The 19,076-nt window shown below is 41.6% G+C and overlaps 1 protein-coding gene across 4 annotated transcripts in view; it reads left to right on the top strand.

Moving 5' to 3' along the window:
* Nucleotides 1-19,076, top strand: part of LOC136873656 (uncharacterized) — a 482,836-nt gene that overhangs the window by 430,388 nt on the left and 33,372 nt on the right. For all 4 annotated transcript variants that reach the window (XM_067146729.2, XM_067146728.2, XM_067146731.2 and 1 more), the window contains 2 exons: nucleotides 4,621-4,870; nucleotides 8,719-9,234. In XM_067146729.2, coding sequence (XP_067002830.2) covers nucleotides 4,621-4,870; nucleotides 8,719-9,234 — 766 coding nt within the window. The remainder of the gene's footprint in view (nucleotides 1-4,620; nucleotides 4,871-8,718; nucleotides 9,235-19,076) is intronic.

Below are 19,076 nucleotides of genomic sequence, written 5' to 3'. Positions count from 1 at the left end.
TTAATGGAATAGTGAATCGACATAACTGTCCACTGGGCTCCGGAAAATCCGCATGTCCATGTGGACAAGGCGGTCGATCTACCAGGGTTTAATGTCTGGTGTGGACTGTAGTCGAGGGGCTTACTAGGACCCTTTTTCTTTGATGGTACTGCCACTGGAGCAGTGCACTTGGGGAACAGTTACGCATATTAATTTTACCAGCTGTACGTGCGCTTTATGGAGCCGATGAAGTCTTCTAACAACAGGACAGGGTGCTACCACAGTACCATGTAGCAGTACGAGCTTTCCTGGATGCCAATCTGCCGGCACATTGGATTGGACGACGAGGGCCCAGTGAGTTCCCCCACGGTCGCCAGATCTTACCCCCTATGGACTTTTAATTGTGGGGAACTTGAACAATCAACTCTATCGACGTAAGCCACGCACGCTGGAGGCCCTTCGCCAGGAGATTGCAGCGGCATGTGCAGAGATCCGCATTCAGACATTGACGGACGTAGTTGCAGCGACCGCTCGTCGTACTGCTGTGTGTCTGGCAGCCAACAGTGAACATTTTATGTAACTATATCGTATGTTTAACTAAAGACAGTACTACATGTGCAATCAAAATTTAAATGTAAAAATAAACACACAAAAGTTTTTGTTCCGTGAAGAGTGTATACATTTTCCTGGCAGACCCTGTATCATGTGCGACACCTATGACACTTGAAGTTCTTGCAATGTTACAAATTCATAGTCAAACTGTTTGGAGGGATGACTAATTTCGTCATACATCTACACCTCCAAGCAAAATCGCTTGGGGGTGTATTTTTAAGACCTGTTATTATTTAAAATCTAAAACGTATAGGAGCCACCTTCATGTCAAATTCTAACCTCGTATGTCAAGCGATTTCAGAGAAATGGAAGCTTTTGTAATCGAGCCTTACACCAAGCTCCAAGTCAAGTTAGTGTTGTATCGTTCTAAGACCACTTCTTATTTAAAATCTATTCCAGATAATGTGAAATTTCTATTTGATATGTCAGTCTGTTTCAGCGATATGAATGTGTACGCATTTAGGCCTCTCCCTCCCGGTCAAAACCCCATTTTAGGTCATATACGACCCATAGTGCTTGGATTTTATTTCTCTCGTGTAATGCCGATTTGCCACATTAATGATCGCTGTACTTTTTTTAAAATTCTATTTGTTCAGGTGTCGACCTAAGATCTTCCGCCTCTACTTTGCACCATATGTTGTGAACCTGCGTATATTTGGAAATGGGCTGAAGTGTAAAATGTTGAATGTGAGGACAGGCTAGGCCAGGGATATTAATCATTTACAATTAAAAACCCCTGACGCAGCCGGGAATCGAACCCGAGGCTGCCGGGTGACAGGCGGGCCCCTGGACATCGCTCAGTAATACAAAAGGGACATTCCGGAATGGACAAATTATTTTCAAGAAATGGTCCCAAGCATGCAGGCTTTGAAAAGTGCTGTACAAAACCTGTTTTGGGGTTACTGGAAGACAGAGTTCCGAAATTAAGTCCAGCTTGAATCAAATTCTAAAATATCACTTTTATTGTTCCTTTTGAATATCGAAGAAGATATGTCCCAGTTGTTTGGAAGGGATATTTAACACGTAGTTATCTCGATAAACGTCAGATTCAATGCTGGGGTCGAAAACAACCCGTGCTGTAAATACTAAACTCTCTCAATTATTTTCAAAATTCCTTTTTTATTTGCAATAAATTACTCTGAAGTGAACGAATAACAAAAACTTATTTTGTAATTATTTCTAACCTTGCCCTAAAATGGGGTTTTAAGACCACCTTTTATTTAAAATCTGAGACATACAGGAGGACCGTCGTGTGAAATTTCAACCTCGTACGTGAAACTGTTTCAGAGTAATGCATATTTCTGTTTCTAGGGTGTGAGGAGCGATCAGTGAGTGGAACTGTTTCACAGTAACGAACACTTTACCCCCGTTTCTTCCCCTTAGAGGCGGAAGTTTTTGAAACCCTTCCATGGTGGGTGTCTATTTTGTAATAGCAATGTATCCTCAAAATTTCATTTATGTCCAGTAGTTTTGGCTCGGCGGTGATGAATCTGTCAGAACATGTTATATAGGTAGATCTGCTTCATTTTTGTCGGCGTTATTCCACTCCATAAGCTTCCGACAATCTGTCTGTTTCTTTTGTTTATTTCTTTGTTTCCTTAACGAGAGAGATAAACATACGATGTAAATGCGTTGATTAATATGCTAGTGATACTTCGAGTGAACATTACATTTGCTATACATTCGAACCTTCATTACTCGGAGTAACTTCAATTTCCCGGCTGTTTGGCCTGTTCTTCACATGTATTTATTTCTGTTACTCGAAATGCGGTTACAGAAATTTCTCGAACCAAACATTTCCTCCCTTGAAGCAAAAACTACTCTAATTTGTGCAACATTAACTTGTGGCTTGTGAGGAGCAGTGATGTTGGGGAGCGAAAACTAAAACCTCTCATCAGCGAATTCCACGAATAATTACAGGTCACGTACAAAAACATTCCCCAAGTCACAAATGACAAGCTCCATTTACGAATCTTGGCTGCGTGCTATTGACGAGAAGTTTCAACGTGAAGGGAGGAAAAGTTAACAGTAACAACGGAAGACACTTACGGATTTTTCCAAAGGTGTTAACCGAGGTATGTTTTTGTTTCACTACTTTTTTTAAAAGTTACTATGATAAGGGTTATAATATTAAAGTGATGCCGTAAAATAGTGTGTGTGTGTGTGTGTGTGTGTGTGTGTGTGTGTGTGTGTGTGTGTGTGTGTGTGTATTTTCAAGTACTGTTAAAATACTGTATTCAGTAGAAGCTCGTAGATACGTATGATTCAGTTATGTGCTATACATTCTCAAAAACGCTTTTCTATATATCTCGAAATTAAAATTAATATCTCGAGGTGATTCGAGATATGGACATTCCATTGTACCTCCCTTTCTTTTTAAATTATTTGAATGTAACATTTAGTTATATGTTTACGAATTTGTATACCATACTTAAGAGCGGCTTACGACACATTTGATTTTCCATATTTGTCCACATAGTACATATTTTATAAAACTTGCGTATCTTGGCATAAATTAGTTTTGTTATGTCATATAATCACGTAAAATGTATTTTATTACCATCTGTATTTCAAAGCAAGAGTTCTTTAATATGTATAGAATGTCGAAGACAAGTTTCTTGTTTTTCGTGGTTGTTTTTTTTTTTTGGGGGGGGGGGCGGGTTTATTGCTGGGCCTCATTTTTGTTCTTATCAGTTAAAAAAAGACAGGTTTCCTTATACTTGACAGGAGGTTTGGTCCAGGCACTTAGCACAGCAACCTGTACTTCACGAACTATTCCCACTTTCACAAATAAGTCAGCTTTTTGTCCACGTGCATTACAGTAACTGAATATTATCGAATGCCACGAGCAATCCAGACCAGGAAGATGTACCAAACCCGATCCGCTTTTCCCACAAGTTTCTTCAGGTTTGAACAGACGAACCTCAATAGCGTATGACCATCTTCAGTGTACACCTGCCCATTCAGTGTATTATACAATGATTGTAAGTTCTCGACTGTAAAATTACGATTGTATGAAAGTGATTTTCTGTACGAAGGACTATCAACAGATGGTACACTAATTTTTGTAATGCTTGCCAGAAAACATAGTTCCAGCCAAGAATCCACCATATAGTAATATGTAAAACATGTGTGCAACTTTAATTGGTGAATCAAGTGTGCAACCAGGTCTGATATCTCCTGAAGATGTTGCAAGGTTTACAATGTTCCCTCAGAAAAATATAGAGTTTCACATTTGAAACGCACTGCTTCGCACATACTGTACGTAATTCTCATGAAAATTGAGTCCCGATCAACAAAATAAATGTTCTAACAGCTCAAAATAAAATCCCAATTATCTATGTAAGAAGGTTATAACTTTTTTTGGTGACTTTCCAATTATTGCGTGGCATATGTGGAGCCCATATTTTAGCCCATATACAGTATTGTTTACATATTTAGTCTATTTAAGTCCTAGCTCGCCGGGCTGTGTGGCTCAGACGGTTGAGGCGCTGGCTTCTGACCCAAACTTCGCAGGTTCGATCCTGTCTGTCCTGTGGTGTCTGAAGTTACTCAAATACGTCAGCATCGTGTCGGTAGCTTTACTGACACGTAAAAGAACTCCTGCAGCACTAAATTCCGGCACCTCGGCGGCTCCGAAAATCGTAAAAGCGGTTAGTGGGATATAAAGCAAGTAACATTATTATTAAATCCTAGCTCTGCTAATCAGTCATTTTACTGGAAACAAACTTACAAAACTTATATACGTCTGGCAAGGGAACTGTTTGAATTTATTTTTAATTTAATTCAAATCACAAATGAAATTCTTGAGATTAGTCAGTTTAACATTTTTATCTTAACACAAACAGCTAAACCAGTGGCGTTTGATTTTCAATGAGAAATAACACGTGATAGATATATTGTACATTTGGACTCATTCCGCACAGAGCGTAGTTCGACTTACACCAGATATTTAACAAAGTCTGTTTATTCGATACATTGTGATGAGTGAAATGTCCTGTTATTTTAGTGTTTCATGCCATATTGCAGGGTGAACCCGATCTTCGATGAGGAGGATCAGGAGAGAAGGAAGGCCCCCAAGCCGGAGTCCCCGGGCAAGTCGGCCAGCTCGGGGTACGGCAACTCGTCCGAGTGTAGCTCGGAGGAGCCCAAGTCGACCTTGCTGCGAGAAGACGCGCTAACGGTGCTAGAGCAGAACGTCGGCTTCGTCAAGAGCATCCTGGTCGCCGTGAGTCCGCGTCGAGCAGCCGCGTCGCTCACCCCGATACCAGAGGGCAAGGTGAGCTTAGCCGAGACACTTTTTCCTACCTGAAAAAGAAAACATGGTAACAGAATTATAAACAAGTTAATTAACAGTTCCTCGAAAGAGACTCAAATCTTTAAAATGTATAAACATTTCTCCTTAAAACTTGATGTGACTTCACTTCTCTCCACTCTAGCGTGGAATGAGAGTTGCTGGCTAGTCAGTGCGCCTACACCCACAAGGGGCCGTTCTACTCGCCATGGACTTACCCTGTGGTGCGCCTCCGTAGCGTAGCGTGACAATTAGCAGTTCTCAGGGGCCGGGGTTCAATTTCCGGTACTGCCAAAATTTTAAGATCAGCAAGAGGGCTGGTATGAGGTTAAAATTGTACACGCAGTGGGGGGTGTGCCTGAAAAAACCTGCACCACCTCGGATGGAGGATACGATTTACTTTACTTAGGCCTGGTTTCTTCAACTCTTAAATTTTACTTAAGAAATGTTAACTAACAATTGTTATTAATTTAAAACTTAAATTAAAAGTACCCTGTTTCACGAACACATTTCTAACAGTTGTTTTGGAACAAATTTTAAAGACAAATTAAGATGTTTTCTTGAGATTTCTGAACGCGTTTGGTAGTGAGCACCTTTTGTTTCTTTACCTAAAGCGCTCCTAGTGGTATGTTGCAATACTATTGTCACACAAGATTGATATTATTATAGGTTATGGTTAGCGGGGACCGCTGAGACGTAAACATGTCAAGTAAGAAGCAATAAAAGCGTTATTATGGTGAATGTGAGACAAATTCTGTTTACGATATCATTTGAAAGTATGCGAGTGTGCTTTAAAACATGACGGAACGGACTGATATATCACAGCATCTAATACTTATTTTTATGAGTGCAATCTAATCCTTCTACATCACCGGGAAAGTATGATAATTCAAATGTCTTGGCTTTCGCGCATTGTCAAACTGTGGCGAACATAATGTAATGCCTTGTTAATGCTGCAATGGCAGCAGGAATTCTTTGCAGAATTCTACACACCCTTGTCTTGCACTCACGTACATAGTCTTGCACAATTACATGAAAGGACTCTGAAGCATAATATCTAAGAACTGTAAGTAACTGCTGAACTAGGGATACTCACACGTTTGTCTGTTGAGAAACTTTAACCTATTTTCAATTTCCTCTACTTCCTTGTTCAATATGGCTTTGGCAATAGAAAACATTCTTCTGACAACTCTAAAAAGTTTGTGTTCCTTAGTATGGGTCGTCCTTTGCCTTTTTCAGTTTGTAAATGGTCTCCATACAGCATTAAAGTTCTTCAAACTTAAGTTTTCTACATGCTACCAATTTGACATTTTAACAGCTGGTAAAGAGATTTAACACAAGGCTGCTGCTATGTTTATTTAACACAAGTATTAACAATTCGTTTGTTAACAATTCTTGATGAGACGACAATTTTGTTAAATTATGTGTTAAATCTCTTTAACAGCCTGTTAACAGTTACCTAACATTCGTTGAAGAAACTGGGGCTTAGCGTGTGCCGAGATTCTGAGGCCTCTCCTTGTCAGTGGCTTGTTTTCGGCTCTGGGATAAACTTTGACACCCTAACTATCAATGCATCGGAAAAAAGTTAGGACAAAAGAGTATGTGAGTACTATTCCTAATCAATTTCGTCCTGACCAATTTTCCAGTAAAATCAGTCTTACGAGAGATGCATCGCGTTTTACGTTTTAGTCCGCCTCTAAAACCCCTTCACTCCCGCTGACATTTTTTGAACAACTTATAGTTAATCCCACTCACTCTTATCTTACATTTACATACGAAGTTTCATGGAAGTCCTTCAATCCGTTATGCTGTAATAAAAACAAACAGGTAAAAACTAAACTGAATCAGACATACGTTATTATGTCATCTCCGGTATAAATGTGGTGATGTACTTCCTCTTAAAACAGTAATCAACTCGGCAATCATCCTCTATATAACAAAGATAAAAAAATGGAAGGGGTCCGACACTTCGAGAAATGAAGATATTGGACAAAGGAAGACAAGGGCCACGAAGGGCGTGAAAATGAGACACTCTAGACGTCACTACCATCTCTATCGTAGGGGTCGGAATAGAACAGTTGACCAAGGGAGGTCGATAGGAATGAAGGCGAGGAGTCTGACACCAGTGAACGGAATTCCATTCTCCGTATCCTCTTACGACAGGCAGGGGATACAAACAGAAACGGAACTAAATACAATAAATAGTGGTGGTGGAGGAGGAAATCATGCCCTCCCCCAAGTGCCGACCACGAATGCATGCACAGACGTGTCCAGGTGGTGACCTCGGGCTCACCGATGTGGGGCTCAGAGCGTACTGTTGGGCTTGCTACCAGGTGTAAATGATACACGTGGTGCTAGCGGAAACTTCCTCGTGCACTAATAAACCATTTTCTCTGAGGCAGGAGACTATCCTGTGTTGGACAGGACTTCACCCACAACATATGAGCGTTTCCTGCTCTGTGTGGCAGTGCCAATAGTCACTTCCCCGGCACGGAGCGGACATCGTTGTGCACGATCACATGCTACTTTGTTCTGAAATATTTATTTGAACGTAAAGTGACAGCTATTCTAAATCCTCCATATTTGTGAGTGTGTGCCCATGCGATTCCTTCCTTTTTCCTGTGCTGAAATGAAAGCTGAAAGGGAGACTGTATAGCGACATTGAAACCTTCTGAAAGGACTGAAGGGAATGTTACACGCGGGTGCTCAGCTGGTTGCTTGAGACTTATTTCGTCCTCTTCATGGATCTGCATGTATTGGTAGTTCTCCGGTGACGAATGGAGTATTATTTCATATATACATCACGGCCAAGTAACGTTAGTTACTCTGCGCCATGAAATAATCACTTACTAGCTAATCAGCTTTAGAGTAGGTACATTACAGCCTCGCTTGTGCTAGTAAACGAGGTTTGAGGCAGACAAAGTTTATAGATCTCTTCAGGTAGAGGGGCTGTGGCAATGATGTAAAGGAGAGGGCATATACGTCTCTGGTAAAAACTCCAATTGGAGTAGTTCCAGTGTATGAAACCCTCACGAGGATTACTTGATTCGAAAACTGGAAAAGAAATCAGAAAACCAACAGCTCGGTGTACTGAGTTCCTACAAAAGAGTAGCGTTATGAAATAGATGAAAAGTTTGCGCTGGGAAGACTTGGGAGAAAGGAGACAAGCTGCTCGACTAAGCGGTATGTTCCGAGCTGCCAGTGCAAAGATGACGTGGAATCACATTAGTTCACGAATAAGTTTGTGTGGTGGTTTATTAGTAGGAAAGATCACAAAATGAGGACAAAGTTGGAATTCAAGAGCACGAAATTGGGCAAATATTCTTTTATATGAAGAGGAGTTAGGGTTCGGAATAATTTGCAAAAATTTCCAAATTGTTTGAAATTACTTAAGACTTGGTAAACAACTGGGTAACTGCTCTAAATGCAGATAAGTGGTGTATGAATTGAACCTTCCCATTATGACAACGCATGGGATCATCGTGAGCCTTCTTGCGTTTAAAGTGTGACTCTTGGCAGAGTGTAGCGTGAACGTTGAGAGAGCATCAAGAGTACGTGATTTCCAGAAACCACATTTCAGACCGATGTTCAAAGGAATGAGACTAGAACAAAAACATCCAGAGCACACAAGCTTCCGCGAAGAACTGCGAAGTCAGACTAGTCTTGCTGTAGCTGCTCAGATTTCCTCCCCAAATCGCCCATTGAGCCGATGTGAAGGATCTGCTTCAGTCGATGGCTATTCAGTGGAGAGGAATAACCTAACATTATATAGTCATACAAATGTCTCATTTTGCTTTAACTTGGCACCATTGACATGGGTTTGACTGTTTCAGGTGGACTACTGCATCCCCAAGCCCGTGTGGCCCCGGCCGGACCAGGTGCCTACCCTCACCACCACGCAGCAGCAGGACTCGCTCGTGGACGACGCCTTGCTGCTCTGTAGCGATGACTCCAAGGACCACTCGGTCAGCGAGATCGACACCTCGTCGCACGCCGCGCTCAAAGAGCCCCCAGACAAGCTGAGTCCTGAGGAGGCTCTCCGAAAACTGAGTCTCACCCTGAGCAGTAGTAGACACGTGTCAAAGATGAGTCGAGCGTTGAGTGGTACCGGCTCGTCTTCAGCGACCAGCAGCAGCGGCTTCTCCGAGATGCCGTACGAGGACTTAGCCAGCGTGCGCAATGCGCTCATCTACGGCACTCTGGGCCGCGCGCAGGGCTACGAGAAGCTCCTGGCCGCCAAGGTACCCACCAAGCCAGCGGCTGACAACAGTCCCTGGGAGACGTACAGCGGCGCCGGCGTCACACAGGGCGACGTCAAGCTCAAGTCCAAGGGCGACCCCTTCTTCTATGTGAGTATGTCTTTCTTCTTTCATTTCAATCATGTATCATATCTTCAATCATCACAGCTATCCGCACTTAAACATTGCAGGTCCGAATAAAGCACTGCTGATGCAATTACATTACGTGTTTAAACCATAATCTCATCCGGCCAAGCTAGTGTAGAATTGAATATGGTTCACGCAAGCTTTATATCATTGTAAGGAAGTACAAATGATGGAAGTCTTCCGTGGAATCCTTTTAAAAGAGAGATGTGTTCATTCCAACCCGGCCTCAGAAGTACATTTACTTTCATAACCTCAATAAATGTAGCACCCGCAGTTTTCCATTGCTCGAGTAGCTACTAGCATTGCTGTTGGTTAACATATAATCACCCCCTGTGGGTGGGGGAGGCTGACGTAGAATACACCCACGGTATCCTCTGCCTGTCCTAAGAGACGACGAAAAGGGGCGACCAAGAGATAACAGAACCATGAGATTTATTGTGATTCGTCCTTTACGTGCGGAACACCATGGGTCAACGTTACTTGCGACTAGTACCACCTAGCGAGGGTGTAAGTTATATAGCAGCAGTACCATTCTGTGCGGAACATTATGGATCTGAGTGTTACTTGTGGAAAAGGTCGTCATGTGTATTGCACTGTGTTGTCTACGTTACCTGCAAGTTAACACCCTGCGGTTTGTACTACACCATGGAATTGTGTTGCCTGTGGGCGTTGCCATAATGTGTGATGCACCGTGCACTATGTGACCTATCCCATGAATATACGTGGTCTACGATTAGTTCCACCAAGTGACGAATACCGGCGCCCGTGATTAGTACACGAAGGTGAGGAGCACCATGGGCCTGCGTTGCTTGTGTGTGACATACAGTACCACAGTAGGAGGGACACCATGGTTCTGTTTTACTGGTGCATAGTACATTGTGAGGGGACGGTGACCTAGTTTTTGGACCACTTTAGATAATAAGCATCATCCTAGTAATTAAGACATTGTGAATTGGATCCACTGATTGTTTTTGTCCCACGATGATTTTCTCATCACCATTCGTTTTAATTCTAGTCGGTGATACCTTTCGAAATTTTAATTTTAATTTCGTTCATCTCGTACCATTAGGGGCCGATGACCTACCTGTTAGGCACTTTAAACACCATATGATCGAATATGGCGTTATCCCCAGCAATAATGAGAACTACCAATCCGCGCACAACAAATAGAACACATCCAGGCCAATCTCTCTTCGAAACGCTTTGTTCTACGGCACCGGCGCATACTGTCACACGGCAAGGAGGAAGGTAATTTAGCTTTTTGCCGCACCTGACAATGTACAGCAAAAGTCTTCTCCGTAGTTCCTAAGTAGACAGGTTGGCAGCCTTGTCTTCCGCGAGAAAGAAACAAACGACAGTCACACCGCGCCTAGATGTTCTCGATGCAGGTGGTGATTTGCCCATGCAAGGAACTAACGCGCGTTCAGGTACAGTAGCACGCTCAGTTAGTGGTTCCTTTCACAGTAACGTTCTTTTTCTTTCCTTCAGTCTTGAGCAAAGAGTCGTCAACACACTTTCCGTTCTGAATTCACTCAGAAATTCTTCTCTAGGATTCATCTTGCGCTATTTGTCCCTGTCGTGTACAAACTGAGAAACACCCACCAGCGCGCCTCACTCTATTGTTGAATATGTAATACCAGCCAGGGCGTACGTGGTCTACTCCGTATCCTTCCGCATTGTATTTTGTATTTCCCGTCTCGTATCAAGTAAGCCAGACCAGAAATTCCTTTCCCTCATCTTCTCATTATGCATCATCGTCTAAAAGGTTTCATTCTCGTCCTTGAAGAGGGAGAGGTGGATCACCTACAATTTAACGCCTTCTCTTCGGCCAGGAGATTCAGGCGGATTGGGTGATGTGCGGGATTATGGCAGAGGGCCATATGGAATGCATTGCAACCTGTACATAGAGAGGTCCAACCCGGAAAAAGAACATAATAGCATTTTTAGATTATAAATTTAAGAAAAAACAAAATATCGAATAAGCCTAGCAATTCCTTCTCCTGGAAGTCTATACAATGTCCTAGAACACTTAAATCTTACCTGGCAAGTGGAATGTAAATGATTCAATGTTATATCGAGAAAGCTGAATACCAGCCACCTTGGCTAGTACTTTCCCAGGAAAAATGTATAGTAATCTCCCCCTGTAGGTTGCCAAGATCACAAGTTCAAACTTTGCATAGGAAGTGATTCATTCTGTAAGGGTGGACACTCCGTGTTGTACGATGTAAAAGAACTCTGCTGACACTTGTGTTGTTAAAAAGAAAATTAACTAAAAGTCGGCGAAATGTCTGTCAGTATATCTCCGGTTTCTTTGCTATCTGGTAGTAGAGCAATGCGAAACCTGACAGGAAAGCAGCTTAAATAGTCTGAACCTATATTATTATTATTATTATTATTATTATTATTATTATTATTATTACTTCATTTGTTATGCCCAACTAAGGAGCGAGTGAACTTCCCAAAATCTCTTCATCCCTCCGCTGTGCTTCTTTTTGCGTTCTTCCGTCCATCCTGTTGCTTGTCTTTGAGGTTGATTAGCAAATTTGTATTTGTTTGAGATTTCTGAATTTTTTCTGTCTTGCAAGATTTCCTCATTTATACAAATTTCCTGAAGATCCTTGTTTATTTCTGTAAGCCAGCCGTTGTGATTTTTGAGAGATACTGCGGGATTTAGTATTTTCTTTGTTAGGCTACAGTATTGTCCATCCTGACCAGGTGACCATAGAATTTCAATCTCCTTTTTCTAATGGTGTCTTTGACTTTGTTCTGTTTCTTGATAATTTCCTGTGATTAGCTTGTCATCCAAATAAAATTTTCACATTTAGGTCCTTGAAGTTTCCTTGGAATTTTCCTCTCCTTGCTTTTCGATGTGTTTTATTTGTGATTTGCCACCAATTATCAGAATTTCTAATGCATAAAGGGCTTCTGGTTTGACGACTGTGTCGTAGTGTCGTAATTTTGCGTTTTGGAATATAGATTTTTGTTGTATCTGCTACAGACAATTTTGTATGCTTTTTGTAATTTTGTAATTCTTTCTTTCTTTGCTTGCTGATTTACCCTGTTAGTTGTTAAATTTCGCCTAGGTATTTGACCTTATCTACTTCGGAGATCTTTCGATATCTAGTGATTAGAGGATGGTTGTTAAATCCTGATTCTGTACCTTCCACATATTTTGACTTTTATTGTTATTGTTGTTATTATTATTAATATTATTAACAAATACATTGAAAATGGGAAATATCCCGGTGGCAATGGTCACTTACAGTAGTGTAATTATAAACTAAAGTTAACATAATTAACTAACAACAGACAAACGAGAGTACAACAAGCGATTCCATGGAAAGAAAATATTACAAAGAATACTTTTAGTTTAACTCCAGCATCGTCATATACAATTTCACACACAACTTAATTATTTCCAATGCTTAACACTACGGCTTACAGCACTTACCTCTAGCATAACATAAGTGATAATAAAGGGAAGTTAAACCATAATTACCCTACACCCTATAGGGAACAACACTAATCAGAGAGAAAAATGGAAGGGATCCGACACTTCGAAAAATGAAGGTATCGGCCAAAGAAGGACAACTGTCACGAAGGGCATGAAAATGAGACTCCCTAGGCCTCGCAATCTAATACCATCGGGGTATGAAAACAAAAAGTTGACGAAGGAAGGTCGGATAGAATAGATCAAAGTGAGCAGCATGGGACAAATGGAAGCACTGCCAGGATTAGGCTCATGGCCCCGTGGTCGTCATCCCACTCTCCCAGGTTGAGTCCCTGGAGCCCCTTTAGTCACCTCTTACGACAGGCAGGGGATACCGTGGGTGTTATTCTACCGCCCCCACTTACAGGGGGATCAAACGCGGGACCTCTGTGACCAAAGGCCAGCACGCTAACCGCCGGACATCGTACTACAGAATGGACTGAACAGACACAACCGTTGTGAAATTAAGGAAACTGCGGAATATTGCAATAAAGTGTTCAAATACTAACTTCAGTCCGAATGATTTGAGTAGCCAATATTTGGCGTGATAATTCGACAGAAAGACAAATGAAATCTTCGATGGAGTTAATCATTACACATCTTGCCCGAAATAAAAGTGAAGCATCAGCTGAAATGTGTAGACGGAAAGGTACACAGATTATACCAGCATGAGTGAGGCATTTCACGAACGTTCCTCGTGAGCTCACTTAGTGCTTTGTTTACAACCTAATGAGAGGAATCATAAACTACTGCTGCCATTGACCCGGTTCAAACCAAGGACCATGGTGAGAGTGGAACTGTCAAGGACATTTCGGGGAAAGTTCTCTGGTTGGCCAACTGCTGATTGTCTAATCAGTAAAAACAATTGCGCGTATATTCAGTAGCTTGTTGAACGTGAGGTCATGACCCTCAGCGGCTCGTAAGGCTGAGCTGTACTCTCACCCTGTGTGTGAGGAGGCGGTGTCTCAAACCTGTTGTAGTGCTCTCAACTCGGGAACGTGAGGCTCTTCGATACTTCAATCTGACCTGCCTGTTCTCTTTCAACCTCCACGGTATTAGATTTACGAGTTCTACGGCCCTTCTTGGCCCTACTCCTTCCTTTGCCGATTAGTGTCAACAGAGGAAGGATGCTCGTACAAACGGACACACTTCCCAATAAAAGATTTAATCTGACAAAACTTCCTACTCCATACCTAAATCGTTAGCGTGTTGGCCTTTGGTCTAACGAGTTCCGGGTTCGATTTCCGGCCGGTAATTCGTAAATTCCGATGGCTCAGGGGCTGGGTGTTTGTGTTGTCTTCACCATTAGAATTCATCGTACATAGGACACCATCCTCATTGACGCGCCAATCGCCTGTACAGCGTCAGCTTGAATACCTGCACCAGGCCACATATTATTATTATTATTATTATTATTATTATTATTATTGTTATTATTATTATTGTAAACTAGTCCCCCATTCGGATCTCCGGGTGGGGACTACACGAGAGGGGGCGATCATCAGGAAGGAGGATACTGACATTCTGCGAGTCGGAGCGTGGAATGTTAGAAGTTTGAATCGTTGTGGTAGGTTAGAGAATCTGAAAAGGGAGATGGATAGACTAAAGTTAGATGTAGTTGGTATAAGTGAAGTACGTTGGCAGGAAGAACAAGATTTTTGGTCAGGCGACTACCGAATTATCAACACGAAATCAAACAGGGGAAATGCAGGAGTTGGTTTAATAATGAATAAGAAAATAGGGCAGCGGATAAGCTACTACGACCAGCATAGTGAAAGAATTATTGTTGTCAAGATAGACACCAAACCAATGCCCACCACAATAGTGCAGGTCTATATGCCTACTAGTTCAGCGGATGATGAAGAAATCGAAAAAATATATGAGGAGATAGAAGATTTAATTCAATATGTAAAAGGTGACGAGAATCTCATTGTGATGGGAGACTGGAATGCAGTGGTAGGCCAAGGAAGAGAAGGTAGTACAGTAGGAGAATTCGGATTGGGACAAAGGAACGAAAGAGGAAGTCGGCTGGTTGAATTCTGCTCTGATCATAATTTAGTCCTTGCCAATACTTGGTTCAAACACCACAAACGACGGCTGTATACGTGGACGAGACCTGGAGACACTGGAAGGTATCAAATAGAATTCATTATGATTAGGCAGAGATTCAGAAACCAGGTGTTGGATTGCAAAACTTTCCCAGGAGCAGACGTGGACTCTGACCACAACTTGTTGGTCATGAAATGCCATCTGAAGTTGAAGAAATTGAAGAAAGGAAAGAATGCAAAAAGATGGGATCTAGACAAGTTGAAAGAAAAGAGTGTGAGAGATTGTTTCAAGGAACATGTTGCACAAGGACTAAATGAAAAGGCTGAAGGAAACACAATAGAGGAAGAGTGGATAGTCATGAAAAATGAAGTCAGTAGGGCGGCTGAAGAAATGTTAGGAAGGAAGAAAAGATCAACTAAGAATCAGTGGATAACTCAGGAGATACTAGACCTGATTGATGAACGACGAAAATACAAGAATGCTAGAAATGAAGAGGGCAGAAAAGAATACAGGCGATTAAAGAATCAAGTGGATAGAAAGTGCAAGGTAGCTAAGGAAGAATGGCTGAAGGAGAAGTGCAAGGATGTCGAAGACTGTATGGTCTTGGGAAAGGTAGATGCTGCATACAGGAAAATCAAGGAAACCTTTGGAGAAAGGAAATCTAGGTGCATGAATATTAAGAGCTCAGATGGAAAGCCACTTCTAGGGAAAGAAGACAAAGCAGAAAGATGGCAGGAGCATATCCAACAGTTGTATCAAGGTAACGATGTAGATAATTTGGTTCTGGAACATGAAGAGGCTGTTGATGCTGATGAAATGGGAGACCCAGTTTTGAGGTCAGAGTTTGACAGAGCTGTGAGTGACCTAAATAGGAACAAGGCACCTGGAATTGATGATATTCCCTCTGAACTACTGACTGCCTTAGGAGAAACCAGCATGGTAAGGTTATTTCATTTAGTGTGCAGGATGTATGAGACAGGAGAAGTCCCATCCGATTTTCGGCAGAATGTTGTGATGCCTATTCCCAAGAAAGCCGGTGCTGACAGGTGTGAAAACTACCGCACCATTAGTTTAGTATCTCATGCCTGCAAAATTTTAACGCTTATTATTTACAGAAGAATGGAAAAACAAGTTGAAGCTGAGTTGGGAGAAGATCAATTTGGCTTCAGGAGAAATGTAGGAACACGTGAAGCAATCCTGACTTTACGTCTGATCTTAGAGGATCGAATCAAGAAGGACAAGCCCACGTACATGGCATTCGTAGATCTAGAAAAGGCATTCGATAATGTTGATTGGAACAAGCTATTTATGATTCTGAGGATGATAGGGATCAGATACCGAGAACGAAGAATTATATACAACCTGTATAAAAATCAGTCTGCAGTGATAAGAATCGAGGGCTTTGAAAAAGAAGCAGCAATCCAGAAAGGAGTGAGGCAAGGCTGCAGTTTGTCCCCTCTCCTTTTCAATGTTTACATAGAACAGGCAGTAAAGGAAATCAAAGAGAAATTTGGAAAGGGAATCACAGTCCAAGGAGAGGAAATCAAAACCTTGAGATTTGCCGATGATATTGTTATTTTATCTGAGACTGCAGAAGATCTCGAGAAGTTGCTGAATGGTATGGATGAAGTCTTGGGTAAGGAGTACAAGATGAAAATAAATAAGTCCAAAACAAAAGTAATGGAGTGCAGTCGAACGAAGGCAGGTGATGTAGGAAATATTAAATTAGGAAACGAAGTCTTAAAGGAAGTAGATGAATATTGTTACTTGGGTAGTAAAGTAACTAACGATGGCAGAAGTAAGGAGGACATAAAATGCAGACCGGCACAAGCAAGGAAGAGCTTTCTTAAGAAAAGAAATTTCCTCACTTCAGACATTGATATCGGAATTAGAAAGATGTTTTTGAAGACTTTCGTGTGGAGCGTGGCATTGTATGGAAGTGAAACATGGACGATAACTAGCTCAGAAAGAAAGAGAATAGAAGCTTTTGAAATGTGGTGTTACAGAAGAATGCTGAAGGTGAGATGGATAGATCGAATCACGAATGAAGAGATACTGAATCGAATTGGTGAGAGGAGATCGATTTGGCTAAATTTGAAGAGAAGAGATAGAATGATAGGACACATCTTAAGACACCCAGGACTTGTTCAGTTGGTTTTTGAAGGAAGTGTAGGTGGTAAGAACGGTAGGGGTAGACCAAGGTATGAATATGACAAACAGATTAGAGCAGATGTAGGATGCAATAGTTACGTAGAAATGAAAAGGTTAGCACAGGATAGGGTGGCATGGAGGGCTGCATCAAACCAGTCTATGGACTGATGACTCAAACACACATTATTATTATTATTATTATTATTATTATTATTATTATTATTATTATTATTATTATTATTATTTTCATTTTCCACAGAGTAAAGACAATGATGCCGAATGTATTGGATTTCCAAAAGAACTCCGTACTATTAATTAAAATTAGTCTAAGGAGTAGGAGAAACCCATCAACATTGCCTGGTAAATAAATTTAAAAATACTTAACACACCGTATACACAATATCTAAACATTTGTAAGACAGTCAAAGCGCAATGTGGGCTTACCACTATTCAGTGATCAATTTGGAAATCTACACGAAAATATTACTGCAGGGAAAAGCGCGGATAAATTGAATACGTCAGTTCGTGACATCTGGGAGTGTGGTGGTAGGCAGCGATCCTCTACGTAACAAAGTGGAAGGGATCCGGCACTTCCAAAAATAAAGGTATCGGCCAGAGAAAGATAAGGGCCACGAAGGCTGTGAAAATGAGACTCCCCAGGCCTCGAATACCGTCGGAGTTGGCACAAGTGAAAGGAAGTACTGCCATGACTCGGGTAAGGGGCGCAATGGTCACCAACCCTGGCGCCCCTTTTAGCCGCCTCTTATGACAGGCAAGGGATACTTCTCCCACTCACAGGGTGACACATCTGTGCGAGGAAGAAGACATTTAACAATTGTTTTACTTTAGAATAAATTAAGTCTACGAATAACCAATAATTTTGGAATGTTTTGAAAAGAGATGGCGTTCGTCGTCGGATCGATCATGTTGCTCGGTCGATATAGAATGTTGCTAAGCGGAAGTTCGACCCTCCTGTGCGTTATGAGTCACTTGGATACACTGCAGCGGCAGGAAGAAAAGAAAGTGTGGTTTACATGGGCCGACCAAAATACTTGTATGCTTTCACCCGCACTCCCCGGGGCTCTCGAACGGGCAGAGCATGTTGGAACAGCTTCGAAGACACAGCCTTCACTTCACAGGTCTCTTTTACATACGTTCTAAGTACTTGTAATCATTCACAACCTGTTTGAAGAATATTGTGTGTTCAATATCAGCTCAGCTCATTTGGCCATGAGCATTATCAGGCATGAAAGCCAAATCCCGGTACATCTACGCTACGGTGGAAAGGGTCGATTCATAAAAAAGGCTGCGACATTATCAAGACTAGCTTATACCAGAGCAGAATTAGTCATGGCTCAAGTAATTTAGTCCGAATATATTTATTTAGATAGAAAGGCTCTCCAACATACTTTTATAAATGTCCAATGTTTATAGTTTAAGAAAAAATATACTAAGGCAACATCTAACAGTCTGGAGAGCGACCTCTCAATTTAAACGTTCTGTTAGTTCTGTTCTCAAAGCTGAAGTTCTCAGGACGCTGTTAAGGTCTGAGCAGTTAATTATGTCGCGTAAAATAATATTAATACATTAATTTTACACAGAGAGACAAGGATGCCAGATATCGAGCGACGTGTAATTAAACTGTAAAAGGACGGAGAGAAAATGAGCAAATCTCCTGATACGATAATAGACATTGGAACACGTCTTTTAATATTTTGAAATGTACCCCTTCCTTAATGCTAAATAAAACTCTAAAATTACTGCACTCGGTGTAATGAAATGACACAATCTTCAGTATCTGTAGACATCTGCTTTGACTGACTAATTTCGTGACTTTTACCTCCATCGTCAAACAGATAGTTAGGGTTACTTGGTGTGTCACTAGCATATGATCGTAATTGAGAGGTCAACAGGTCAATGTTCTGGTGCTCACGAGGATCTCAAGGTGTGCCCTTCGATATCTCATACAAGATAAAAAGCCTCAGGCAATAAAACATGTCAGTACAGGTTCGGGATTCTATTGCTTCTTATTTTAAAGCGGAATACAGTTCGTGTTTTCGGTGGACCTCCTGATCAACAGTGATCAGCGAGTGCGTGTAATCTGTCGAGGTCATTG

The sequence above is a fragment of the Anabrus simplex genome, chromosome 5 (genome assembly GCF_040414725.1).
Source record: "Anabrus simplex isolate iqAnaSimp1 chromosome 5, ASM4041472v1, whole genome shotgun sequence".
NCBI lineage: Eukaryota > Metazoa > Arthropoda > Insecta > Orthoptera > Tettigoniidae > Anabrus > Anabrus simplex.
This window is presented reverse-complemented; position numbering and strand designations above follow the sequence as displayed.